Source organism: Leptosomus discolor, chromosome 23, assembly GCF_034619465.1.
Source record: "Leptosomus discolor isolate bLepDis1 chromosome 23, bLepDis1.hap2, whole genome shotgun sequence".
Taxonomy (NCBI): domain Eukaryota; kingdom Metazoa; phylum Chordata; class Aves; order Leptosomiformes; family Leptosomidae; genus Leptosomus; species Leptosomus discolor.
In genome coordinates, this window is record NC_141413.1 from 4128431 (window position 1) to 4156085 (window position 27655).

General features: G+C 41.1%; 1 protein-coding gene across 1 annotated transcript; it reads left to right on the forward strand.

The window, feature by feature from the left end:
- The first annotated feature begins 252 nt into the window (after nucleotides 1-252).
- Nucleotides 253-27655, forward strand: SLC23A2 (solute carrier family 23 member 2). Its single transcript, XM_086477136.1, has 15 exons — nucleotides 253-388; nucleotides 1018-1116; nucleotides 6446-6562; nucleotides 7783-7940; nucleotides 12464-12552; nucleotides 14053-14123; nucleotides 15273-15454; nucleotides 18332-18452; nucleotides 19160-19316; nucleotides 21431-21578; nucleotides 22179-22284; nucleotides 25244-25373; nucleotides 25531-25668; nucleotides 26731-26826; nucleotides 27379-27655. The coding sequence occupies exons 1-15, from the start codon at nucleotides 257-259 to the stop codon at nucleotides 27609-27611; spliced, it is 1977 nt and encodes a 658-aa protein (XP_086333262.1). The 5' UTR covers nucleotides 253-256; the 3' UTR covers nucleotides 27612-27655.

The following is a 27655-nucleotide window of genomic DNA, read 5'->3' on the forward strand; positions in this document are numbered from 1 at the left end:
ATAAGAGTTGGTGAGTCATGAGCATGAAAGGAAACCAAGGCTGCAGGGCATGTGTGTTTGTACATATATCTTAAGTAATCAAGAAAAAATTAATTTCTTCAACTCTAGGTGCCATTGATGCCAACAATACTTAAAAAAGCAACGCCGATGTCCCAGCTGGATTACTGAGCCCTTTTGTGATTCCTGGAGGTGTTTAAATAAGAAATTGTCCTCAGTACTTGGTCTGTCATCCCAGAAGCATCCGCTTGGGTACTGTATGCAAGTCCTCGACATTCTGGAAACGATGGGGATTGGTAAGAATACCACTTCGAAATCAGTGGAGGCGGGAGGCTCCACAGAAGGCAAATACGAGGACGAATCTAAGCATCCCACCTTTTTCACCCTGCCTGTAAGTAACACATTGAGGTACTACAGAGTCAGTGTGAATCAGTTAATAATGCTTTGTTCTCGTCACGTTGTACACAACCTTTGTTTGCACAAGTAGCGAGTAAAACCTCTTTTGCCACTTGTTACTGTTTGTATATGAACACGGCCAATTATGTTGTCTGTCGTTACTTCATGCTGTGCTCTAAAGCAGAGCTGTTCACAGGACATGCAACACCCCAGGTAGCCCATGATTAGAACAATTAACTGTCCTGCTGCAGAATGCACCAGCCCTTGGTGTGTCCTGAGTTGCCTGCCTAAGACTAGCAGGAAACATTTGCTTGTCGTCTTTTACTTCTTCAGATTTTCAGTATATCATTCTGTTGTACGTGTCTGCCAATCAGTCAGCTGCTGGTTTCCCCCACCCTCCATTGGCTGCCCAGGCTTTGAGAAGCTGTATGTGATGTCTTTCAAGTTTCTGTGTATTCTCGGCATGCTGTTACAGAAATGACTGCTCACCATGCTCGTAACGTTTCCTGACAAAATGTCAAAGGCAGATGTCAAGCGCAGAGGGAGAAAACTGAGTGGCGTGGGGTGTGATTGCAGAGAAAATGTTTTAAGACCGTGTGTTTCTTTTTCTGTTTTATTTTTAAGGTCGTGATAAATGGTGGAGCAACATCCAGCGGTGATCAGGATACAGAAGACACAGAGTTGATGGCCATCTATACCACAGAAAATGGCATAGCAGAAAAGGTATGTAGTGGTTCCTTCTCGGTGAGGGCTTACACGGGCTTTCTCAGTTCTATTATTTGTCCACACTAGTTTTACTTGGCTGAGAGATTTTCCTTCTCTAATCAAACATGCTGACTTGCAGATTCAGATCAGGCTCAGGGGAGTTCTGTCCTCATGACTCTTCTGGTCACACATTTTGGTTGCAGAACACGTGGAATGACTCGGCAAATATCAGAAGCAGTTAATGCACTTTGACCTGGCACCGAAATTCATAATACGCAATTTTTTGATTTCTTCATTTCCACTGGCCTTTTGCATGGTTTCCTTCGTAAGGTCATTCCGTTCTCTTCTTCAGTTCTTCACTTGTTGTGCATTTAGTCAGGTAAACTGGTGGTGTTGGGCACCTTCAAAAGTGGGATCTTCCCACTGTCTTTCCAAGTTTCTTCCACCTCAAACTTAATTTTTCTAGTCCTTTTTCCAAGTAGGGGGCTGCTTATTATTATTGAGTGACAGCTTTGTGAGTGAATCTCAGGTCATTCGTAAAAACCCTTGAACATTTTTGCTTAGGATAACGACGATTGTATCTTAGCTATTCAGGAAGACCCAGCTGAGGTTTCAAAGGAGACCAATTTGGTTGTGATTTTTCTAGCTTTTTTTCTCAATTCCATCATTCTCCAAGCCTGTTCAATAATAATCTTGCAAGCAGAGATGGTGTGAATCTGAGCTTTTGTTTAAAATAAGGAAGAGGATTACAGTAAATCTGAAGAGCACCTTTTCCTGAAATTTTTATATCTAATTGGCTTTGTGGTTAAGCCCTATCTCCAGAAAGCCTCAATGTGACCAAATTTTTCAAATGTCCTAATTGAAACAAGAACAAAACTCTCTTGTTTTCAAGTACGAGCATCATGATGCTCTTTTCTTTGAGGCTGTAACATCCTTGTTGGGGCAAGGATGATGTCAAAGGGTGTAGTTAAGGTCTTCTAGTTCAGACATCAAAATTCACTTCTGAATTTCAGATTTAAAATACACCCTAAACAGGTGATTCTGATGTTATGAATGCCACGATGTTCCTTCACGTACTCTCTCTTACAGATAAGCTGTCTGCATGTCTCGGATACATCTCTACTACCATCTTGATCATGCTGATATTTTAATGGACAAATTTTGGCAACTGTTGACGTGCATATGTCTGTGATGGCTGAGTTTCTGAGCATGCTCAGACTAGTGTGGAGAGAGACAATCTGATAAAAGCCTTGAGCAAAAGGTGTTGGGATGAAATTGTGCAACTAAGATAAGCGATCTCTAGACATTAAAGCATGTCTTCATGGCCTGTTTTTACCAAACATATATTTTTCTCCCTTCCACTTGATCCATGTGATCAGAACTGTAAATGATGGATGATAATTCACCTTAAAGAGAGCATAAGCTTTTGATCAACCAAATCTGCTTGAGTTAAAGCTTTGCTGTGGCTTACAATGAAAGGAGGGGCTGTAGCCATTAACAGCTTTGTGTATTAAGATGGTATTTGAGGCTGATATTTCTGGTAAGCTGAGCAAACCTCCTGATTTTCACTTAAAATGAGTGTGTGCACGAAGCATGTTTGTTCTTGGCTTTCCATTCCTCTTGAGAGATCAATCACCAAAAAAACCCAAATCAAAGACCTTGGATAAAAAGCCTTTAAGAAAGAGGACTGAAATGTACTTAATTGCTGGAGGATGCCCAATGCTTACATTGTCTCGCAGTATTTGTTAGCCGAACCAATAAACAATTAGCCCAGATGAGAAAGAACTGTGTTGCTGCATCCCTATAAAATAAACAATACTGTGTTGCTTATTGCTTAGTAGAATGAATTTGAGCATGTTGTAAACTCTTTAAGGTATTTCTCTAAAGGCCTTGTTCCCCGCAGTTAATGAGTTTTCTTTTGAAAAGTAGTTGTTGGTGGTTGCTTCTTTGGATTTTGGTGTGGGTTTGCTGTTTTGGAGCCCCCTGCCCAACGTTTTTGCTCCACCTTTGTCTCATTTTCCCCCCCTTGTTTATACTTATTCTGTGCTTTTTTCTTTTTTGTGTTGTGTCCCACCTCTGGCCAATTAAAAATAATAATCAAAAAAAGAATTGGTCTCTGATCAGTATCTCATTCAGAACGGTGCAGTTCATTCCCAGCGGTTCCCTACAGCACACTGTGGCGTACTTGACAAGCACCAGCGCATAGTCAGGGTATTAAACCAGCAGGCACACGCTCGGGGTAGGAAGGGGCCAGTGACTACCCAGTGACTTCTCAGCAGGATAGCCAGACCTCACCCTGGTTCTCAAATTCCTCATTGTTCAGTCTTGGTCTCTTTTATGTTGGTTCCCTTTAGCCATTATCTGCTAAAGGTTTGATCAAGGTGAAAGCTTCCTCTTCCAAAGCAGACTAAGTCTGGCTTTTGGAAGGAATGAGACATATCCTGGATTTTTTTTTTTTATCCTACCACTTTGCTGTGTAGGACAGACATTTCTAAGACGATTAAGCCTTAAAGTTTGAAATTCTTTTGGTAGAAGGCCTATGTACTTCACTTTCTCAAGGAGATCTTAAGTTGGTTAGCAGTTGTTGATCTGTGCCCAAAGAGAGCTTTCTGCATGCCGTGGACGAGTTGGCTTGTTCCTAGGCCTGATGCCTGCTGATCTTTTTTGTTCTTCGCAGGCAAATGTAGGCATAAATGTCATCACAAGTGAAAAGTTCTGGAAGGACTAATAAACTTGCTGCATGTGCCATGGTCTTTCTGGTAGAAACAGGTCATCGTTTCTGATTTCTGCTGCCCGAAGAAGGGAAGAGCAGGTTGAGAAGTTAAGGAATGTACTTGATGCAACCTCATCAGTCCTATGAAGAAAAATTAGTGTTCGACACTTAAGTGGAACAGTTAGGTAGCTACTGAATATTGGTCTGGCAAAGTTAGAAAAGCAGCCAAAAGATGGCTTTTCAAAAGGCAGGGGCCAAAAGGGAGTGACCAATCTGCACAAATCACTTACTGAATTTTTAGAAGACCTGGTATCCTGCATGGGAACATCATGAACTTTGAAAATCCTGTTTCTGTCTGTGCTTGGAATACTCCTTCCAAGTTCCTCCTTCCAAGTTCCTCCTTCCAGTGCAGGTTGCTCAGTGCACAGTGGTAGGTGTTTTATCTTTCCACACTGCAGTCAGGTGGGGAACTATCCCCACTTTGTTCTCCTAAACCTGTGCTGCTATTTGGGTGGCTTCAGCAAGCCAACGTTGGCGTGATGCCTGGAGCAAACAATCTCTGCTGATACCTCTCTGTTCCTACCTCACGACGATTCTTACTCTTCCTTCATGACCTCTGCCTCTCTGAAAGTGTATGATGACCTCTTAGTTAAAGTGTTGACTAAACAGGCACTATCACTGGTGAGCAAAGGTCTCAGGTGGACCGAATGTTGCAGTGAAATAGAGGAGAGGTGAGGCAATCATACACACATTTTTATATACATGTATGTGTGTGTGTTTGTATAGTCTCTGGGGAAAGGTTAACAAAACCGCTTTATGACCACAGAAAGTATCACAGGAGCTTCTCTGGGTGAATCTTTGTTTTCCTGAGAAAGTTCTTAGAAGCAGCCTCTAGTGATGATAAGTGTCCTGCTGTTTGTCCGTAACTATGCTGGCTGTTGACTCTTCCTCCTTCTGCGGGTCTTCATGCGTCGGCCACTTTGCGTCCTGCCTTGGACCTACACGTAATTGCACTGGCATGAGGTTGTACACCGTTTTTCCTGAGTTCTGGTTAGAGACAAGCTGTTTTACTCCTGCTCAGTGCCCTCTCTCCCGTATGAGGTGAGGTGCTAAAACTCAAGTTCCTGATTTTTTTTAATTTGCAGGGGTTTATTTTTTAGAGGATCAGGTCAGGAGAGCAGTCAGTGAGAAAAATTGCATTGATGCTGCAGATCAGCAAGATGAGTTGTGCAGTGAACAATTTCCCATATTCCTCTTTGTAGGACCTGTACCTTGTTTAAACTAACCCTGGTGAGCAGATTGCTCAGTGCTTAATGTCATTTAAAAGAGTTTTCAGAAATTAGTGTTTCTATATTTTGCTTTTCCACTGTGATGCCTTTGACCTTTCCGTAGTGGTGTGGTCATTTATACTCCTGGAATTTGAATTAACCCAGTGGCATTAGTTTTCCCAACAGAAATCTGAGGTAAGAGGGAAATACCATGGGTCAGTTTGGCTTCTCTGACCTTGTAGCTGATAAACCAAATGGAGATTATTTAAGCATAATCTGTGGATGTGTTGTGATTTTTGAAGAAGTAAAGACTATTTGAGGCAGAGTCACGAGTCTGGCAAAGTTCCCGGTCTTTGTGTAAGGCTCTTCACATGAGTTTGTTATGTTCTAGTGTGGATTAGGTCAGAACGGTAGTTATATAAGGTATTTTTCGGTTAGTTGAGTGAAATGATAAAATCTGATACTTCCTCCTGCTTTTGTTCTTGGTATTTGGGCTTTGGAGCATTATGTTTTTGTTCTCAGGAATTTCAAAACCAGAGAGTTTGAACAAAACAGTTCCACTTAGTCGTAAAGAAGAAACGGTTGAACTGAATTTTATTTTAATGGGAAATCTGCAGGGATTTTGATGCGTGTATATGTGTGGTCAGCTGTCTGTTAGCTCTCTGTGAATTAGGGCACACGGCAGGCCAGAATGTGGTCTCGCTTAAATTCCTGTAGGTTTAGAGGAAGTCTGCTTGCCTAATATAAATTGGCCCTGGATGTATTCAGTGAGAATGATTAGCATTTTTCTTGTCTGCTTCAATGTGGGGTCGAAACAAAAATAATAAATCTTGTGGTTAAAAAAGGTTAACCAAGACTGAAATTGAGTAAGAATTAAGTGGGGAAGCAATTACCGTAATGAGGAGCTCTCTTGCCTGTGATTTTTGGTCTCTTACGCAAGGATAGCCATTCTGCTTTAGAAATTGTTGACTCTTCCACTTAGTTCCGATTCTTCCTTTTTTTCTTTTCCTTTTTTAATAAATAGTTCTGTCAGGATAATCCCATTTTTGGGGCTGCCAGATCACTTCTGTCCTAAACAAACAATTGTTGGGTTAGTATAGATAAGCAAGGAACGGGTTATAGAAGTGAATGTGGTCGGCACAAGTTCAGTAGCTGCAGCTGGAGATGAGCTTGTTGTCAGGGGTAAAAGGCTTTAAAAATGTAACGTGAGCATTGCTGGGGAGTATTGTACCAGCCTTGGAGTATCTGGGAATTGCCTGGTAGTTCAAATTCAGTTTATTCATTTGTAACAGTGACCTACTGTTGTTGTTTGTGTCCTCCCCCACTTTTTTACCCTCCTCACCTTTCTACCCTTCCTATCAAATAGAGCTCTTTGGCAGAGACGCTGGACAGCAGTGGCAGTTTAGATGCACAGAGAACTGACATGATCTACACTATCGAAGATGTTCCTCCTTGGTATCTCTGCATATTTTTGGGGTTACAGGTATGTTTCAAAACAGCTATCATATTTTTTTTCCTCTGTAACTTCTAAAGCTTGTTTAGCGTTTTCTGTGTAGTTCATTGCATTTGTGTGTGTGGTAATTTTAGTCTTCCCACACTCACACGTTTGAAGGAAGTGTTAAGATAGTTTCTTATGAATTTGATCACAAAGATTACTGTGTTGATAATGATCTATATTATTGTTTGCTGGCATATGCACTTGTGAGATTCACTTCAATGTTTAGTCTCCTAAGCTGCTGTTAGCAAATAAGTGAGCAAATGCTAAGCACTTCAGAAAGTGACGTCTGGCACCTCTGAAAGTAAAGATGGAGAGAGATAATGGTTTAGTCCTAAAATCTTGAATATTAAAGCTGCTACTGTAGTCATTTCAGTTCTGCAAGCTTGATAGCATCGTCCTGCACCTGTAGTCTTGCTGGTAAGTGGGGCAGGAAAATTCTGCACTCCTTGGAGTGCGAGTGTGTGCTTCCTGCCATGGGTAAGGACTGTAGTGGTGAGCTGGACCTTACTGCCAGCTCAGGCGCTCCTTGTGTGAAGCGGAACAGCTCGTTTCATCTCTTTTCTTTCTCAAATGGTAATAATATCTGTCCCATGGGAATGCTGAGAATTTGTTAATATCTGTAAAGTATGTTGGGATCTCCAAACAAATACATTCCAGAGCCTCCTTTTTATTTCTGCCTTTCCTCAAGGACAGGCAGTTCTGTAGGGATTATATTTTTACTTGCACTGTTGAATATGGTGACTCTTGTTTGTTTGTTTGTTTAATGTATTTGGATTGAAAAAAGAATTAATGAGTACCTAGTTTGTGGTACTTGGGAGCTTATTTGCGGCCTAGTCTGTCTGTGCTCTAAGTTCATTTGTAAGCTAATGTTTTTTCACATGGTTGAAAGTGAATGGAGTTATTTAGCTGCTTTTCTGAGTTAGAAGCTGTTTTCAGCACAGTTACCTAGATACCTCCTCATCAAGAACAGTAGCCGTGTAGCTATGTAAATAACCTAGTTTATCCTACAGAAATAGCCATCGTTAGCAACAGGCTTGTGGTAGCTTGACGTGGAGGGAAAACCCTTGAAGAAATGCTTAGGACCAGGAAGTGAGAGCTCTGAATAATTCAAAAGCAAAAAATAGCCAATGCAAGAGAAAAGATAGTCCTAGGTCTATTTACTTAATATTGGCTGCAGTATTAACAGACCGTTTTTCTCTTCACAGCATTACTTAACATGTTTCAGTGGAACTATAGCAGTGCCCTTTTTGCTAGCTGATGCCATGTGTGTTGGATTTGACCAGTGGGCTACCAGCCAGTTGATTGGGACCATTTTCTTCTGCGTGGGCATCACTACATTGTTACAAACAACTTTTGGGTGCAGGTGAGATTTAGGACTTGTTTCTAGGTGTTGAGATGGTGATAAGACTACATTTCCAGGATGCAGTCTGAGATCCAAGAGGGGGAGGTAGTCTGTTTTCAAAGGATAAACATGAAACGCAAGATAGCAGGTCAAATACAGGACAGTTAGGGAAAGCTTTTGGAAAGCTGCTCCCAAAAAAAGGTGGATCTGAAATGAGAGAAGGCATTCAAAGGGTAAGAAAATACAGCAGGGACAGGGAGAGGGAAGGAGGAGGAGGGAAATCCATGAGGACAGAGAAAGTAAAGTGTTTCTGGGGAAAGGAAAAATTCACACACCTTGGTAAAGGGGAACTAATTTTGATATTTTTATTAGTTGCTTTAATGATACTATATTCTGGCCAACATTTAGATGGTTGTCATTAATCCTGCAGCAAATTTTGTGCCTGTTCCTATAAGGTTTTTGTCAAATTAAAAAGGTAGGGAAGAATGATGGGGGTAACTTTTTATTCTCTGAACTGCGTGTCTCTGGTACCTTTCAATACAAATAAAAAAAATTGGTTTTATTTGTTATTTGCTCTGAGTTGCAGGTAATGATCCTCCTGTGAGCTGAGAAGAAACACACCTGTTAGTGTAGCCTTACAGGGGTGCCTGTACCTCTCCTTTGGTCTGCTCTCCTTAGGAGGATGCAAGAGACCAAGTGTTAGCAAATACTTGTAAAAATGTGGTCTTGGTAGGAACAGGATGTTGAAAGTTTTATTAACATGAAGATAAATCTTTTTAAAAAAATGTATGTTGTACAGAAAACACTGCAGAGATGTTTGACATGTTTACTTAAACTTTTGTTGACTCTGTGAGAACCAGGAATGACTAAAACCTGCAGAGTTATTTCTGCATCTTCTTGAATAAACCAAGAGTGATAAGTAAAACCAGAAGAAAAGTGCATATTTTAAGAGTATGCCCTCATATGGTTACTTGAATAATTCATGGATCGTTTAGTTCAATTTAAGAACAATATGAGCTGAAATCTTGCATTCCAGTAGAAAGTGGACAAGTACACCCCCACCCCTATTTTTAAAGATTTATCTAAGAAACAGAATCTTGGGGTGGAATAGTTATCTCAACAGGGTGCAGAAGGCAAGCCTGTGGTAGACCACTTGCAATTGTAGATCAGCTTTTCATCTAAAAATTTTCCAAATATTTCAGGTTTTCCAATGTAATCTTTAGTTGCTGTTTCAGTTAGCTTGAGTTCGCTTTCTTGTCTTTTTTTCCTTTGAGAAAAACCTTCTCTTTATTTTTTTATTGTGCCTTACTCAACTTACAAAATCGCTCCGCTGTTTTGTATGAAAAGTTCATTCTGGTGATAAAACGGCATAAACAAAGTTTTGAAAGAGAAAATTTTCTTTTCCTATTGTATTTTGTTTTAGCTAAGACTGCCTGCAGTTAACAATCATATTCTCTGCCTGACTGGCGTTTTGTGTTCATAGGGTAGTTTGCCTTAGCTGTGATCATAAATTTTCAAGTACCTTGTCTGAAAGGAGGCAAAGGAGCAGAGTTGTGCCCTTTAGGGTTTTGCACCTCTCTTTTAATGGGAGAGATGTATCACCTCCCCCCATCTTCTATTTGCACTTTATATAGGAAATTGAGGGATTGTTGACCTAGGCAGGAACTGGATGATAACGTCTTTTATCACTCGGCTTTGAGTGTCTCCTCCCTGGATTTACTGAAGTTTAAAATCTTCCAGTTTTGTAAGAAGTGCAGAGTTGTGGATGGAGATGAACTCAAAAGGGAGGTTTGTTTTCCTGTACTTCTGCCAGCGTGCTGCTTCTGCCTCAAAATTGATCAGAAAAAGCGTAGGTTTTATGCTTCCTGAGACTTGTATTTCTTCGCAAAACTAAAGTTTGTCCTATTTTGGTTTTTTCCCTAACTAATCTTGAGCTCTTTTCTCTTTATTAATTACTATAGAGTAGTTTTGGGCTCTTGCCAAAACCAGTGGGACCCCGTCATTTCGAAACGCTCTGTTCTTTCTGGAGAATCCCCCCTCTGCCCTCTATGGTGGTGGTTGGGTTTTTTTGTTCCTTTTCAGTGGCTTCTACTTGCCCTGTGAAGTACATGTTTATATACTGAAGAGGAATTGTGTTTGGGTCTTAAAATAAGTGAACTTGTATTTAAGGAGAAAATATCCACGGTTGAATGTTTTATAAGTATTTAACATGTGATTCTGGTTTTGTGTAAGGGTGGGAGTGGGATATAGCAGCGATGTTCTCTAAATGAGATTTTAAAGTATTTATTGGCAAGTCTGCCAGCTGCCAAGTATTTCAGCAGATAAAGCCACTACGGTTTTGAAAGGTCAAATTCCATGGTTTAAAGGTCCTTAAAGATAGATTTAGCTCAATTATGAGGTGGAGTTGTGGTCAATTTGGTACCCATACTAATTTTAGGAATTCAAGCTATTTATTAGATTATGTAATAAGCCAAAAGATTTGGCAAGCATTCGGAGTGATAACTATGACTGAGACAATCAAAAACATTTTAGGTTTGTTGCTGTGCCCATTGTCATGTTGTCTAAGCATTCTTCCATCTGTGTGACCTGTTAAGATAATGAAGACATTTCCAGATGACTTTAACTGCATAAAAAGCTCTGTCTCCACGAGGGCTGGTGCCAAAATTGAACAACTTCACAGTTTAGACATGAAATTAAAATGTTATCCCAGTCGTAAGCTGGTGGTACTTTATCCAGCTAGTAATGAATGCCTGGCTTGGCAATAGGAAAGATATTTCATAAGTCATGTTCCAAACTGAGCTGTCTCTTCAGAAAGAGATTGATCTTTTTGAATCTTAAGTTTAAAAAAAAACAAAACGAAACACCTTTTCTTTTTCTGCTTAGGGGGGAAAAAAAAAAGCAGCAGTATTTTGAGCCTACTGGCTCTTTTGGTAAATACTCCAGGGTAACTGTCTCATACAGAGGTTGAGCGGATAGCTAAGCAAGACGTGCCAAGACCTTACTATGCAGTGTGTATGCAGGGTATTTTATGTGATACAGAACTCTCAGAGTCTGGACCTAAGTCCCAGTACCACTGACTTCATCACCAGAGAATGTGTTTGCAATGTGTACTTACAAAATCATCGGGGGCAGACGGAGTACTGCGTAGGTGGGATAGAGCAGTAACAGCTTGTTGCAGGTATTGCATATTTTGCCATGGGCACCAGCTTGCTCAGTTTGCTTAATGAACCTTGAAAAATAAGGTGAATCATTCACTCATAGCTACCAACCGTTTCTTCACCAAAGATAAAGCTTTGATTTTTGCTTGGAGAAACGTAGAAGGGAATTGCATGCCAGTTAGGTGTGCTCAGATGCCTCATGTATCTAATGAAGTTGGACTTTCTAAGGCAGTTTTCAGCGTTCGTAGTGGGTGGGTCAGCTTTTTAGCTCATGGCCCAAACTCCTTTCCAATGGTAGTTCAACTGTTCTAACTTCCTGCCTGTGAAGTTTACAACTGCTATTAGTAACAGGCTTCTGGTTTGATATTTTTCATGTTAAGTGTGTTTTTCTTTTCCTCCACAGTTTCTGATTTGGTTTTGTGGGGTTTTTTCCTTTCTTTGTGACTTTTCTGATCTTTACCTGAATCTGCTACAGTTAGTTCTTTACTGGTGTTTGTGCTGGCATCGAGGCACTTCATTGTGGCTATAAGACAGCCATAAATGCGGTGCAGTAACTAGAGCTGTGTGAGCAATTAATGTTCCACCTGTTACAGTTTGAGATCTGCCATTAAAGAGAAGCTTGTTATAATCCATTAATGATGGTATTTATAGAATAGTTCAAAGTGCATCTTCTCTGTAGGCAGGAAACATCTGGATGTTTGTGATGATGTTATGCAAGCTACAGTTGATTCAATAAATATGTAGTTGGTGCTGATAGATGCTCTTTTAGGTCTTAAACCTTTTGGGAAGTGTAAACACCAGTGCTAAGAATGTAATCTTGAAATTCTTGCAGTGTTTGTGTTTATTGTTGTTAGCCACCTGGAACATCTAATCAGCTCTTATCAGCTTAATAGTTATTTACACATGTACTCCAAGATGAATGTGTGAATGACTGTACTTCAAGTCATGCAGAGGGAAAGTACTGAGTATGCAGACTGCGCACTGCTCCATCAAGGAGCTTTTTTAATGTGGTGGGGTGGTAAAAGCTGCACATTCAGCAGTCTGGCTGGTACTTACATCAGAACGTGCATCTGTGTCCTTGTTGTGCTGCTGAGTCAAACCCTTAAGTCAACGTCTGGTACCTGCGTGCTGGTATCCCGCAATTCTCTGTTATAGGGGTTGTGTTAGGAACTTCATGCATGTAGTGTCTTCTGTCCGGTCTTTGGTTTGTGAAGTCTTGGTATTTCTATGGCTGTTCTTAATAAGAAGTTCTCGTATTTCACATTTTTAATAAGCTCCAATAAAGGATGGTTTTGAGGATGTATAACCGCCTAGCTGCAATTGATATCCCGACACAGCACTGTAACACCGAGAAACGTCAGCATCTCTTCTTTGCCTTTCCACCAGGTTACCCTTGTTTCAGGCGAGTGCTTTTGCATTCTTAGCACCTGCTAGAGCAATACTCTCCCTGGAGAAGTGGAAATGTAATAATACAGGTAAATGTTGTTTATGCTTGTTCAGGTTTAAGTGACAAATGACCCAGATCACGTATAGTGCAACTGCCAAACCTTTTGATACAGCAACGGGAAGTCATGAGCGGGGAGTATGAAAAATTCCCTCTTCTACAGTGTTAAAACTTTGTGCCTTGGAAAAAGATTCCTAAAAATGCCCTTGTGGAATTCTGTTTCTGGGGTTTTTAAATATAAAAAACGTTGACAAAAGAAACGCACCGGTAGCATAAAACAGCTCTTTTGTTAACAATGTAGAGAAAGGCAGAAGAATTCTGTAAATGTTCCTTTCCAGTATTTGGAAATAGTGAGTTCAATCGAGTCTTCGTAAGTTGAGCAGCAGGAAGTTTGAGCAATGTTCAGCATCACCTCAAGACCAGTATTTTTACCTGTTTAACTCATACCTGACAGGCTTTGCAGAGCAAGTTTTTGACAGTATTGGGATGTTTGTTTTAACTTTTACTTTGCTAATGTCATCATCCTGAAAGGTTTTGAATTTATTTAGAGTGACAGCGTGCAGTGAAACTGGTCGGGTAGGAGGCTTTTGCTTTAGCTTAGGTTAGAAAACTGAAGTGGAAAGAGCTCTGGCAGTTTTGTTTTAATGGAGTGTGGTTATTCAGTAGTAAGGCTGTGGGCAGTGCAAGGCAGCAGGATAGAGAAGCAGGCTGCTTGCTTCTAACTGAGGTTCTTCCCAAGGGTGCTTTTGATTCTCTAATAATTTATATTTGTATTATTCATGTGTTGATACATCTCTTCTGATTCACTCACGACCATCCAATTAGTTTTCCTGATGTTTTTTCTGTCGAAAACTTAGCTTTGAACGTTCACACTTTCTCACTGGGGGAGTCAGATTTAGCTACTGGGAAATAGCACGTGGGTTTCAGTGCCCAAGAGGTGAAGGCAAACTGTGGTGTGCTTTGGTGGTGCTAGCTGTGTGGGCTATTTCTGTGCACCAGAATGTGCCAGCATCCTAATACACACCTTGTCAAAAGAAAATACTCTGACAACCTTTGATGGCAAAGCAATTTTTTCCACTATTTCAGCTTTTCAAAAAGAGCCTTTCCTGCATCTTGCTCTGGAACCTTTTGACCTTCAAAAGGTGTCAGATGGGGTTGTAACCACGGGTCAGCTCATCATTCAGTGAGTGACCTGAATTGATGAACACCAAACGTTGGAGTACTTGGTTCCTAGTGTGTAGTTGAGTAATTCTCCCCATTCATCTGTTCGCTGGAGTGGGAAAAGAATACCCAACTGACCTTTCTTTGTGAAAGTTAACAATTTTTTCCAGTTTAGTACACTGGGTAAAATTAGTGGTTAGCTCTTGGGGAGCGTAAGCATGCTATTACTTGTTTTGTAGAACTTTTATTCTGTGTAAATCAAGGCTCATTTGTCAGACACAGCTTAAGGAGAGATTTATTTTGTATTAAATGATGGCAAAGTGGCTGAGGAATAAATACCTGTGTTTTTTCTTTTCTTCTTTTTGTTAAGATATAACAGTTACAAACGGAACAACAGAACTGCTTCACACTGAGCACATCTGGTATCCCAGAATACGAGAGGTAATGTAGGAGTAGCCTTTAGCTGTTGATCTGTCCGATTCCAGTTAAGTTTCTCACCTAACCATCTCTGTGTTCTTGTCTTTAAGTTGGTAATTTCTTCTTTCACTGCGATTTTCATTTGAATATATCCCTTCACTCATTTCATGAAAGTCTTCATCTTTTCAACTTGTTCATTGCTGGACAGCCAATACAAGGAGTTAGTTGCCACATGCCAAAAGATGTGCAGTAAAACGCACAAGCGAGACGAATACTCTTCTTGTAACACTTTGCGATTTGTGCTCGCTGGTAGCAGTTGAGCTGCTACCAGACCACTTGCCTGCTGTCACTCTGTTCAGTAGGCTGTCCCGTGGAAGGTAAATATGCAGTTAGCAAATCTGGTTCATCCCTAGGTGTCTTTAAGTTGGAGACTACTCTATAAGATGTTGATTCTCCCAAGAGACTTGCTGAAATATATCAAACTCCTTCTCCACTCGCAGCACTGCAGTCTGAACTCCGTCATGCTCTGCAGAGCCCAGGATGAGGGTTGTGCCCAGGCATCACACTAGAGTGGTAGATAGCGTAGTCCAAATTAAGGCGTGTGTCATGGAATTTATCTCCCATCCCGTTGCTTTGGGCTGCAAACTTTTTCTTAATTAAAAACAACCCCTCTCTCTTCCCCATGTTCAAACCATAGCTACATCCTGCCAAGAGCCCTGCAGCCAAGAGGGCTGACAGTCTCCTGAGACCACAACGCTGCTCTATACCAGCTTCTAAGGAGCACTTGTGAACAATGCAGCATACACTCTGCCCCTAGGAGCTAGGAGCATCACCTCCGTGGCGCCACCAACCCTTGCCGGTTCGATCTGAGAGCTTAAAGGTTAGCCTGGAACCCAGGTCTCCTGTCTGACAGTGTGATGTGCTATCCACACAACTACCAGACTGGCCCACTGGTCTGTTGTGTAATAGTTTTGTGGAGAAAACCATAAGTGTTATGCTTAAGCAATAAGTCACTTAAACATAATGAGCTGTTTTATGACGAAAAATTTGCTGAGTTCTTCTGTGTCACTGAATTCTTTTAACTGCAGTTTGTAATCCAGAGCAGAAAAAGAAATGTTTTGGGTTTGCCTGTAAGGTTTGACGGAACTGTCTCTCCCGTTCTTGTGTGTTCAGATCCAAGGTGCTATTATCATGTCCTCCTTGATAGAAGTGGTGATCGGTTTGCTTGGCCTCCCCGGCGCCCTGTTGCGGTATATTGGACCTCTGACCATCACGCCAACTGTTGCTCTCATCGGCCTCTCCGGTTTCCAAGCTGCTGGAGAAAGAGCAGGCAAACACTGGGGTATCGCGATGTTGTAAGTACTCCTGGGTGTTCTTGGCTTAGGCCAGGGGGTCCCAGTGGGTAAGTCGTCATGCAGGAATTTTGGGGCACCAGGGAAAAGCCAGCGTCTGCTCGGCTGCCAAAGGTAGCAGTGCTCCCAGCACGGAGAAGTACCGTCCACAGGAATGTGACTGGGTCTGGGTAGGGTCAGCTGGCAATTTGGGAATCAGGACAGCAGCAGCTTGAGGAGGCAGGAAAGGACAACGGCTGGAAGTGAGGTGTGGAGAACAGAGAATTTTACAAAACAGTCGTTGGTCTGGGAGCCATTGGCTGGGCCTAATTCAGTGCTATGGAAAAGATGATGTAGCAAAACACCAGAGAGATGAGTGAGCAATTCGTATTTCTACTTCCATGCTGCTGCTGTGTATGTTGCTTATGCTGCAACAGTGAGCAAATACCATTGGTAGTATTGGTCCATGTGTCATTCTTACTGGTTTGCTTACCTGTAGCCAAGAGAAACTTGTATGACGACAGAGAGCATGTGTAATTCCATGAATGCCATCAGTTGGTGAGGCCCAGGCAGACAGGTTTCTGTTTGGCAGACAAAGAGGCTTTTCGAGTGAATTTCAGGGCATGATGTGTGTGTGCTTCTTTCCCTGGTCTAGAGGCCAGGGAAATCAAAGAATCGAGATTAGTGGTATGAAAGGGAATAACTGAGGAAAATGAGATGGAGAGGAGACAAAAGCTTCCTCTGAGATGCTGTGGGTAACTGGCCAAATAAGGACAGAAACCATATCTTAGGGAGAAGGAAATTGCCCAAAGCTATATCCAGTGTATAGCGACCAACTTTGTGCTGGCTCTGGAAGCGGAAGGAATGACTTGATGAGATCAGATTTTGATCTGACTAATCTGTTTGCACAGTATTTTGAACATGTAAAGTATCCATAAGTGCAGCTTATGAATAAAAGGGCTGTTTAATTCTCTTTTATCTTGGATGTTAGCGTCGTGAATGTTTTTGTAATTCTATTATGTTAAGCAGCTGACCCAAAGGAACGTTTTATTTTCCTGTAAAACAAATTCTATGCAAGTTGGGACTAATATTAAATCAATCAAACAGACCTTCGGTGAATTGGATGTGGAAACATGTAATTAAAGTTGACATTTTGCAGATGGAAAAAAATAAATCAATTTAGGAACAGGAATTAAATATTACCCAGTCAATAAGTATTTCTGGCTTCTGACACACAAAAATGTGCACTAGATTGTTGAAAATAACTCCGTAGCCACCTAGAGCCACTCAAAAGTAACTTGATCTCTACGAGATGTGGCACTTGAAATTGTCATGACTGTTCTGATGAGATAAAAATAATGTATTGCTGTCTAGCACAGCAGAATAATAGCTGTGTAAGAGCTATTATCCTCTATTAGCTGCAGATGCTGTTTGACAAGATTTTCAGTTTCCCAAACGGTTTTCTGACCTCGCTTGTTCTGCGGGTGCCAAGCTGAAACAATTTAATCCATAAAACACATCGCATCGTCATCTGTAAAAAGGGAAATTATTCCTGGATTGGTCTTTGCTTGTGTATCTGGTGAACAAAACTGTTTCTTTGGGCATTTAAACATCTGGTAATATTTCACAGAATGGCAGGAAGCTGCCCTGCCATGTAGCCAATTTAATATTACTACATTATTTACAGCTCTGTACTAAATAAATCAAAATACAAAGCCACCTCTCCTCAGGGCTAGCTGGGCAGGATAGCTGCTGTTAGGGAGTGGAGCCCATCTTTCCATAATGGACTTTGGGAGAGATGCCAAAAAGTTCCCTGAATGCAAGGAGAAGGTGCCTCTATCATTGGGCTCTAGTCAGGGGTAAAGGCTATAAATGACACCCTTCTTGTGCAGAGCTCTTTGTTCCTGCAGTTTGAGGGAGAATAAAGCTCTGTTTTGTTTCTTACAGACTGAAACTGATCTTGGACAGAAAAGGGAGGGAGGCTTAAAATCCGCCTTTTTTTTTTTTAAGTCAGCTGATAAAAACATAATCTCAAATTTCAGAAAAGCTTCTTCAGACAACTTGCCTCTTTGTGTAGCCTTTTTATCGCAGAACTGGTTGGGGCTATTTCAGAATTGAGCAAGCTGCCTTGGCTTTTTATTTCTCATTGCAGTGGACACTTACTTTAACTGTAGAGCTGAGTTAATTTTTAACGTATAGAGGAGCTTAGCCGTTTTGACAAAGGAAGGGGAAATGCGTAATACTCGAGGCATCTAAAAACTGTAATAGATTGGGGTACTGGTGAACTGCACTTGAATGGAACCTTGGTTCTTTGGGCTCTGTTTAGCTCGATTTACAGCTGCTTAGTGAAAGATGCACATACAAAACAAAAACTGGGGTTCTGAAGAATTGAAGAAAGAATTTCCCCTGACAGAAATTTTTGAAGTGCTTTAGAGTTTTATGCAAATTTTGAAATGTAAAAAAAATTATTTTATACTGGCCTCCAGTTTTCCTGTTTCTTCCCATTTGCTAGCAGCAACCTTTGTGCTTCCTAGGCAGAGCAGACCTGGACACACAGGTAGAGGTTGAGTCGAAAAGCAGCGCAGCGCCGCTCGTTGCTAATGGCTGCTTAGCTCTGAAGATCTTTCTTTAGTCTGATTCATTTTCCTGGTTTCGTTTACCCGTTTGCTGCTGGCTATTTTGGCAACGCTGGAGAATACAAATGATATTGTTTTGGCTTTCGTGGAATAATAATTTATTTAAAATATGGTCTCTTACGATGCCTTGTCTTGTTCTAAATTGAAAATGAACGTTTGTATTTTGTGTCTGAAGAGCCTGAACAGGTTTGTGCTGAGAAGGATTTTTAACATATTGGTGCTAATGACATGCCTCTCTTGTCCCACCCTCCTCCTTTTTTCTCAGGACTATTTTCCTAGTGTTGTTGTTTTCTCAGTATGCCAGAAATGTCAAATTTCCCTTACCTATTTACAAATCCAAGAAAGGATGGACAGCATACAGGCTGCAGCTTTTCAAGATGTTCCCTGTAAGTAGTTAAACTTGTTCTTCGGTTGGCAGAAAACCCCCTACATTGTGTTTTGGGGTTTTTTGTTTTGTTTTGATTTTTCTCAGTAATACGATAGATCACAAAGGTGAGATAAAAGCTTAAATGGATTTATGGGAAACTTAACTAAATGGCTTATTTGCCACAGAAAAGAGTCTCATATTTTAGTCTTGTCCGATCCCATTCTGGTATCTGTCTCTGATGAAGAGTCCTTGGAGTGATGAAGATCATGGAGGGGAGGGAAGGGAGTAGAGAAGAAGGTATGTTTGTGCATGCAGTGAAAGCCTCAGCTGAACCCTCCAAAAGGGGATGGCGAGATCGTTATCTTCTAGTTTTATGAAAGCAATACTCCGTTCCCCCATGCAAAAGACTTCTATTTATTTCTCTGATAAAGCTGAGCCTAATTCACTAGTTCGTTTAAGTGCCCGTTTGGAGGCTTTCCTGTTTGTACGGGGAGAGAAGAGGCTTGTTCTAGTTCTAAAGCTTTTATAACAGCACCTTCTTTAGGGACCGGGGGAAACACCTAACAGATCTATTACAGGATTTACTGCTTGTTCAGACTTAACATTTCACATAAGATCACACTCAAGTACGTGTGTAATAGATATTCTGTGCAGGAACTGTTTGCTGTTGATGAATATTGCCAACGATAGGTTTTTTTAAACAGCTTTTTTTCTCCTCGTTCACAGATTATTTTAGCTATTTTGGTGTCGTGGTTGCTTTGCTTCATCTTCACTGTGACAGACGTCTTTCCCCCTGACAGTTCGAAGTACGGTTTCTACGCTCGCACAGACGCCCGACGAGGAGTGCTGTTGGTAGCTCCGTGGTTCAAGGTTCCTTATCCTTGTAAGTATGTCTGGTTTTAAGGGCTCTTTTTCTAATAATGTGCCTATGAGTATCATTTCTGGTGTTTTCAGAAGCATTGCTGTTTTTCTCTCAGTGCTATATGATGCACTTCAGCATGCACTGATTTGAAGACACTGTAGGTAGGCATGATGGGTTTTTTCCTGTTTTCCTCTTTAATTTGGTGCCTTAATGTCTCGCCCAAGAACGACCAAACCTCTGAAGCTTGAATTTGTAGAAGGCACTTGCAGGGTATATCCAACGGATATATTCAACAGAACTCTTGACTTCTAGTTCCATCGTGTGACTGTACAGATAACATGGCTCTTCAGGGAATGGTTGATCGAGCTGTACTTGTCGATGCTGTGGTCAGCTGCTGGTAGTGTTGTACAATAATAAGGATGGGTTATTACAACTCCTGTAGAGCTGCTGAAGTCTAAAGAATCGGTAGTGTGTGGAGTTTTTTACAGCTTAATGCACTTCCCTGCCCCAAACACATTTGTTCTTGACTTAGCGTAACGTAACAACCACACAAAAATGTGAATGGGGACGATGAGCAAGTCAGAGGATGCCAGTCAATGCTTATCAAAGGGCAAAAAAGTATTTACAAGAGCACACAGAACGCTTTACACAGCGTCTTGGATGTTTGTGTGCTTTTGCTGGCCACCTCTAAGTCTAAAGCTGTTAAAGGCCATTTCTTATGGCATGAGATAGAGTTGCACAACTGGTTCCTCCTTGTGCTGCTCAGAAATTAATGGGGTAATAATAGAATAATATTCTACTAGAATAGAATAATAGAAATTGTGAGGAATTCCACTACGTTGTAATGAGGCAGCTTCACTGTGGTTTTCCTTATGCTTTGGTTCTGATTAGTTCTTAAAAGAAACCTCTTCTAAAGCAGTGCTTGCAAGATGTACAATAGAAGCTTTTGGGAGAGAAGAAGAGGAAAACTTCTCCACCCAGATTAGACCTTTCTTATTTGTGAAGCCTTGTTCATTCACATTTGTGTGACTTAAAGTTCCTTTTGTTGCGAGAGGCTCATCTATTTCAAAGAGATAAAAGCATCAAGGCAATTGCTGTGGAAAACCTGCCAAGCTTTTCTACAGGCTTAAATTAATCTTATTTTCTGTTCTACAAAAATTTTGAATTGAAACGTGTTTGTGCAGCGATCATAGCTGGTTGTTGGCCATTCTCTTCGGTAGACTAAACTTGTAACCAAAGACTGAGTTTTTAGAGCAATAATAATTAAGTGGCATTCGCCTCACTGATCAGAATTGGTTTTTCACAAGCAGTAGTAGTTCAAATTCCTTCCTTCTGAACAGGAGGAATTTTTTTGGTGGGGTTTAGGGCTTTTTGGGTTTTTTCCAAGCATGATCAAAGCAGTTGGTTAGGCAGTTTTCCCTTTGCTCCTTTCATCTACTTGAACTTGCCAGACTGTGTTACTGTGAAGGGAGTTTGTTGATTCCATTGAATATGAATAAACAGTGTGTGGCCAGCAGGAGTAGGGAAGGGACCGTCCCCCTGTACTCGGCACTGGTGGGGCTCACACACTGTGCTCAGTTTTGGGCCCCTCACTGCAAGAAGGACACTGAGGTGCTGGAGCGTGTCCAGAGAAGGGCAGCGAAGCTGGTGAAGGGTCTGAAGAACAGGTCTGGTGAGGAGCGGCTGAGGGACCTGGGGGTGTTCAGCCTGGAGAAGAGGAGGCTGAGGGGAGACCTGATCGCTCTCTACCTGAAAGGAGGTTGTAGCGAGGTGGGGGTCAGTCTCTTCTCCCAAGTAACCAGTGACAGCACAAGAAGAAACAGCCTCAAGTTGCACCAGGGGAGGTTTAGGTCGGATATTAGAAAAAATTTCTTCACCAAAAGGGTTGTCAAGCACTGGAACAGGCTGCCCAGGGGAGTGGGGGAGTCCCCATCCCTGGAGATGTTTAAAAGACCTGTAGATGGGGCGCCTGGGGACATGGTTTAGTGGTGGGCTTGGCAGTGCTGGGTTAACGGTTGGACTCGATGGCCTTAAATGGCTTTTCCAACCTAAACGATTCTATGAAACTGCCGTATGTTTTGATATCTAAATTGTTTTCTGTGGCGTGAGAGATTTCAGTTTTCTTTTCTTCACAGTTCAGTGGGGACTGCCAACAATTTCAGCTGCTGGAGTAATAGGAATGCTTAGCGCCGTAGTCGCTAGCATTATCGAATCAATAGGAGATTACTACGCCTGTGCCAGGTTGTCTTGTGCTCCTCCTCCACCTATTCATGCAATAAACAGGTATGTCAAAAAAAGTAGTATTTTTCAGTGTCTTAAGCTACTTTTTTTTTTTCTACTCTCTTCCTCGCCCCCCCCCCCCCCCCCCCCCCGCCTTGGGATAAGACAGGAATGTGCTCTCAGATAAATGGTACAATTTGGTCAAACGCAAGGGCCAAGGATCTGAAATATAAGATGCAACTGTCACGTTGAATTATTTTGTTGCAAACAAGCTTTGGAAACTTAGTCCCGTGACTGCTGGAGTCTGTGGAAATTAACAGTGCGGTTTCTGTGGGGACAGAACTCTAAATTGGTTCTGGAATCAACGGGGTAGTTGTCAAATTGGCCTGAAAGGCAGTTCTAGAAATAAAGAGAAGCTCTGAGTTTGACTTGTATTATTTTGTAATTTCCTTAGCTTAAGAACATGGGTATCTAAGACATAGAAAACAGAACTTGGGTTGGTTTTCCAGGTGGGTTGGAGCTTGCAACTTGAATTCGAATAATTCATGTGGGACAGATGCCTTAACAAGCCCCCAGGTAGCGTGCAGCCATAAAGCGCCATCTGAAGTGAGTCTGCGCTAAGGCAAGTTTGACTCTTTCTTTTTTTCTGTTTGTGATTTACAGAGGGATTTTTATTGAGGGTCTCTCCTGTGTTCTGGACGGAGTGTTTGGGACAGGGAATGGATCCACTTCTTCCAGCCCCAACATCGGTGTCTTGGGCATCACAAAGGTATGTGCTTTACCTTGATCACTCAGTAGCTTGAGTATTTTATCTCCTCTGGTGGATGGCTTGTGCCCTTTTCGTGTTTCGCAGCATGAGCCTCTTCCAGGAAACCATACTGCGTAGTCCTTTGTGCTGACAAACTTCACCCAGCATTCTGAAATTACCTAACTTGCCCGCACCAGCCGTTGTCTAATGCAAATGCATTCTAAATAAGGACATCAAAAGTCTTATTTTTATTTGGAGTAAAGGGCAGTTAGAAAACCTACGTAGAGCAGGTGATGCTAAATAAGCCATCCCTTTGAAAACCAAGGCAGCATTCCAGGGCTCTGGGGTGTTTTGAGTTCGGGCATGAACACTGTAAACTGTATAGAAATGGATCTGAAAGCACCTCTAGAAAATTGATGATTATTGTCTTGATTGAACACACAATGAAATGCAAATCGAGGTCCTTGGGTCTTATCTACGTTTGTACTAGGACGTCACACTGACATACTAGAACAGGAGCTGCAGTCAAGGTAACTCTAAAGTTAGATGTACCCTACGCATTTGTTTCTGTCATGATAGGTTTTTTAGGCACTCAGCATGCTTAGGGGATTAAATATTTTTTGGAGTGTTACTCAGCAAAGTGTATAAGCACTTGAGGCATTTCTTTGTTCACATGCTGAACTGGGAGACCTTGGCCTGCAGATAGATTTGCTTGATATGGCTAATTTAACCTTGTTAAGAAATACCAGCAAAATTGGTAAGAGTAATTTATGTTGTAAATCCATACATCTTGTTTCATATTTTGCTTGGAAAGCCATAAATCTACTTCGTGCCTGCCAGATAGAAAATGTATGCTCCCCACTTAAAATAACTCATCCCTCTGACTTAATCCAATATAGATGATGAATTTATCTTCAGCCATTTTTTCTCCTGCACAAAGGCTGATTCTGTTCGGTTTTAGGGTGGAATATAAATACGAACAGCACCATCTGCTGTCTGTGTAAGGCTTCCATTCAGCTGCTGATGGAAATTTCCCAGAAGAAATTTTAGTTAGAAAAATCCTTAAAGAAACGTTTATTCTGTTCTGCTCCCTTTCTGTTGTTACTTCGTAGGACTTGATATGAATTAACAGCATTTTTTCTTATTAACAGTCCACAGAAGTCAGTGTACATTTTGCTTTGAAATGGCAAAAAATTAATGTTAAACTGGCAGCTGCTACAGAGAACAGTTGACTACAGTTGGGTCTGTTCCGAGCACGTGGTGGAAGAGTGAATATGCCTTATCCAGCATGGCACAGCTGGATGGCTGTGCTCCAGTGTTTTGCCTTCTTTTCCTGACTGCATACTCATACCTAAAAACCTAGTGGTTTTTCAGCTTCAGTTTATATCAAAGTAGATTTTTGACGTGTAGATACTTTGCTTTTTATTTGGGAGAGTGCTCATGAGCAAAGACTACATAGTCCTGGTGATCCTGTTATACCAGTGCAACGTTTGAAAAGGCGTTCACCTGCCTTGGAATATATAGAGAGTGTACGATTACTCTTAAAATTTAAATTTGAGGCTTCAACTGGATGTAAATATTGCAAAGTCTTCGAGCTAGTCTGTGAGCAAGTTTATTTGATGAGAGGAGAATCAATTAAATCTGATCAGTTTGGGCAAAAGTATAGGCAGCTTATGCCATAATGTTGATGATGCAATGGATGCTCCAGTAAGGTACTGGGTGCCTTATCATGCACTCCAAAATAATCACATAAAGTGTGTGTATGGCTGCCTGGGAATAAATATGCAGTTTGAGTTACATGCTGACCAGGATGCTTTCAGTAGCTTTCAAAAGGAGCTTAATTTATTTGCCTTGTAGTGATTGAGCATTTGCATAAATAAATGTCGCTATCGTGCGGCTTTTTTAAAGAATTTGCCTATTTCATGCAGGAAGATAATTTTAGAGCAAGATACTGGTGGTCCTAAGGAAATGAGTATCTTTATACAAAGCCGAGAAAGGTGCACGCTAACTTGTGTTGTTGCTGTAGTGAACACCCTAATTTCCTGGGCCAGTGTCTGTTTGTGGTGCATACATCTCACCTGACAGTTAAGCAGTGAAGAATGTGGGGGAAGGAAGTACTTTCACCCTACACGTGACTACTGCATCCTTTTTTTGCGTTTCACTCATTTAGCCCAGTCACACACGATTAACAAATTAATATCTACTTCTCTTTGAAGTTTAATACTCTGTAGCGCGAGACCTACGAAGGGCTTTACTAGACACCACCTTACCAGCCTAACGGGTTTTTTTGTCCCTGGTGCACCTCTTATGCAAGTACAACACTGTTAAAATATTGACCATTCAGGTTTATCAACTGCCACTGCAACACGGTGCCAGAGAAATACCGCCCGAAGTCTGAATGCTTTAAAATAAAACCGGGAAGGAAGTGCAGGCGCTTGGTTTCACAGCGTTTAGCACAGCCATGATTTGCATATGGAGGGAGTTCAGTTCTGATCTCGGAGGGATGTTATAAAATCGGTTCATAATCTCTGTCTAGAAAGCCTGCGTCTCCTTCAAGTGAACTGCGTGGTCGGTACTTAATACATAATATTTGTGTGTAAAAGAGCAGCGACACATGGATTTTATTATTTTTTCCATTTGCATTCCGATTGATCCATTTGCCAATGGTTACAGTCTGTTTGTTTTCTTTATTGTAGGTGGGACTACACCACATTTCATGGTTATTGTGGCTATAGCAGTTACAGATGGTTTTAAAGATGACTTAATGTTAACGAAAACAAAATCAGCCGAAGTTATGTTAGAATTGGAGGGCAGCCATGTTACAGCTGAGCCCTCCAAGCCCTTTGTAAAGGCTCTGCAAGCCAGTGTTTTAACGCCACCCAAAAAACATGCATGGAAGCTTGAAAAGAAGTTTTAAATGTGAAAGAGCGTAATAAAATGAAATGCAAGTTGTGAAGTTGGCCTTTTTGTTCTCCTGCAGGTTGGAAGTCGTAGGGTTATTCAGTATGGGGCAGCCTTCATGCTCTTGCTTGGGATGGTTGGCAAGTTCAGTGCGCTCTTTGCATCGCTGCCTGACCCCGTGCTTGGTGCCCTCTTCTGCACTCTCTTTGGTAACGTATGTTTTTCTGCTCCTCTTTGTGTACTGTGTGGCTGTATCTTTTCGCTCCAGTGCTGTGTTTACGTGTATGTTGCTGTCTTTTGGGGGTTTTTTTTTGAAGAAAAAGACTATATAAAAGCTGAGACTTTTTTTTTTTAATTTTTATTTAGGGATGATTACAGCCGTGGGTCTGTCTAACCTCCAGTTCATAGATTTAAATTCTTCTCGTAACCTGTTTGTACTCGGATTCTCCATTTTCTTTGGACTTGTCCTTCCAAGCTATCTCAAACAAAATCCACTGGTCACAGGTATGTGTTTCTGCTCATTTCCACAAAGCATGCTTTTACCTTGTACTCACAAGCAAAGTACGTACAAGTACAAGGTAATGTAAAGGGTGAACAAGAGAAAAAACAAAGTATTGTGGAGACAATAAAAACTACGGAGAAGAAGGCAGGAGTGTTCAGAGGAGAATTAATTGAGATGCAAACTGAATGCATCTGCATTCTCTGGATATGATGGTAGAGCAATGGAAGGAGGTGATTGCAGTTGAAAGGGTGAAAAGAAGGACTAACAGGGTGAATCCAAGTTGTAAATAATGTTAAATGAATAAGGGGAAATATCAAGGTGGAGCTTGGACACTAGGAATTTGTTTGGGGTTTTGGAATTTTTTTATCGTTGCAGACATGTGTTGTGGATCTGAATTTTAATAAACTCTGTTTCAGACTGTTAACCAGATTATGGTTTTGGTGAATTCATGGAGGAGGTTTTCTAGGTAATACTGCCTTCTCAATAGGGGTCATGACAGTGTATGTCGTCAAAGCAGGACTCTCTACAGGCATACTTAATTTGTTTGGGTTTGGTTGGGTTTTTCAAAAAAGGAAATATTAACTAACTTTTTATAGCTGTCACTTGTTCAGAAAAGTAGATGATTCAAGCAGAGTTAGGTGATGATACAGAGTTCTTCTGTGCATTGGTGCCATGAAGGTCTTGCCCTTTTAAAAAGGTTTAAAGGTTTATGAAAGAAATTATTTCGGTCCACATGATTTCACACTGCAAACATTTCTCCTTTTCCATTTTGTAGTTTTCTGTTTAGTTTAAAACAAGCAGTAGAAAGTAAAATGGCATTTCGTGACTCTTTATAAGCAACTGAAAGTTCATGGAGCTACATTTTGGGAAAGAACGCATCCCCATGGCGGACTATGTTAGGTGAAGGTTTTTCTGCATCTGTTTCCAGATGCGTCGTGTTTGAGCAAATTCCTCAGTGAACTCAGCAGCAACTTTTCTTAGTTGACCTGCATGTAAATCTGTAGGATGTGTACATGTACAATAAAAATTCAAATTCTAAGGTGTTTTTTTTTTTTTTCCTCTAGGAATAGCGGGCATTGATCAAGTATTAAACGTTCTTCTCACTACAGCCATGTTTGTCGGTGGCTGCGTTGCATTTATTTTGGATAATACCATTCCAGGTCAGCATGTGAACTTGTTATTTGATCTGAAATAATAACTGCCTTTCTGAATGAAGATTGCACAGCATTTTGTGGAGGCAGGAGATGAGGAAGAGATTACTGCCTTGTTGTGACTTCTGTAACACCTACAGCAGAGTGCTTAACACCTGCTTGCCTCAGTTTCCTTGAGAACGCTTTGAATCTTTCTCAGGTTAAGGTCTCCATCCTATTAAACGTATAAAATAGCTGATAAAAATCAAACCAGAATAGTCTTCTTCAGAAGACAGAGTAAAAATCTTTTTAAGATGCAAACCTGCTTCCATTCATTTGAGAGGAAAAATTTGCCTTGACTTCCAGTTAAAATATAAAACAGATACTAGCCATTTCCAGTAAACATTTTTTTCCTTCTTCCTGCCTTTTTGAGGAGTCTGGAAGATCTTCCCAGTGCTTTACTGAGCGTGGTGTCTGAGACTTGGGGTTTTCTTTCTTCTCTTAACCTCTGCTACGTTTACACAGAGATAATCATGTATGGGGTTTTTTTTTTTTCCCTTTTTCTTGCATTTTGATTTCTAGGAAGCCCTGAAGAAAGGGGAATACGGAAATGGAAGAAAGGGGTTGGTAAAGGAAGCAAGTCACTGGACGGCATGGAAACGTACGATTTGCCTTTTGGCATGAACTTTATCAAAAAATACAGGTGTTTCAGCTTCCTGCCCATCAGCCCGACCTTCATGGGTTACACGTGGAAAGGCTTCAGGAAAAGCAGTAACTGCAGGAGTTCAGATGAAGACTCAGAAGCTACAGTATAGCCTTAGCTGAAATTCTATTATCTAGTTGTAGTAAAAGATGTATT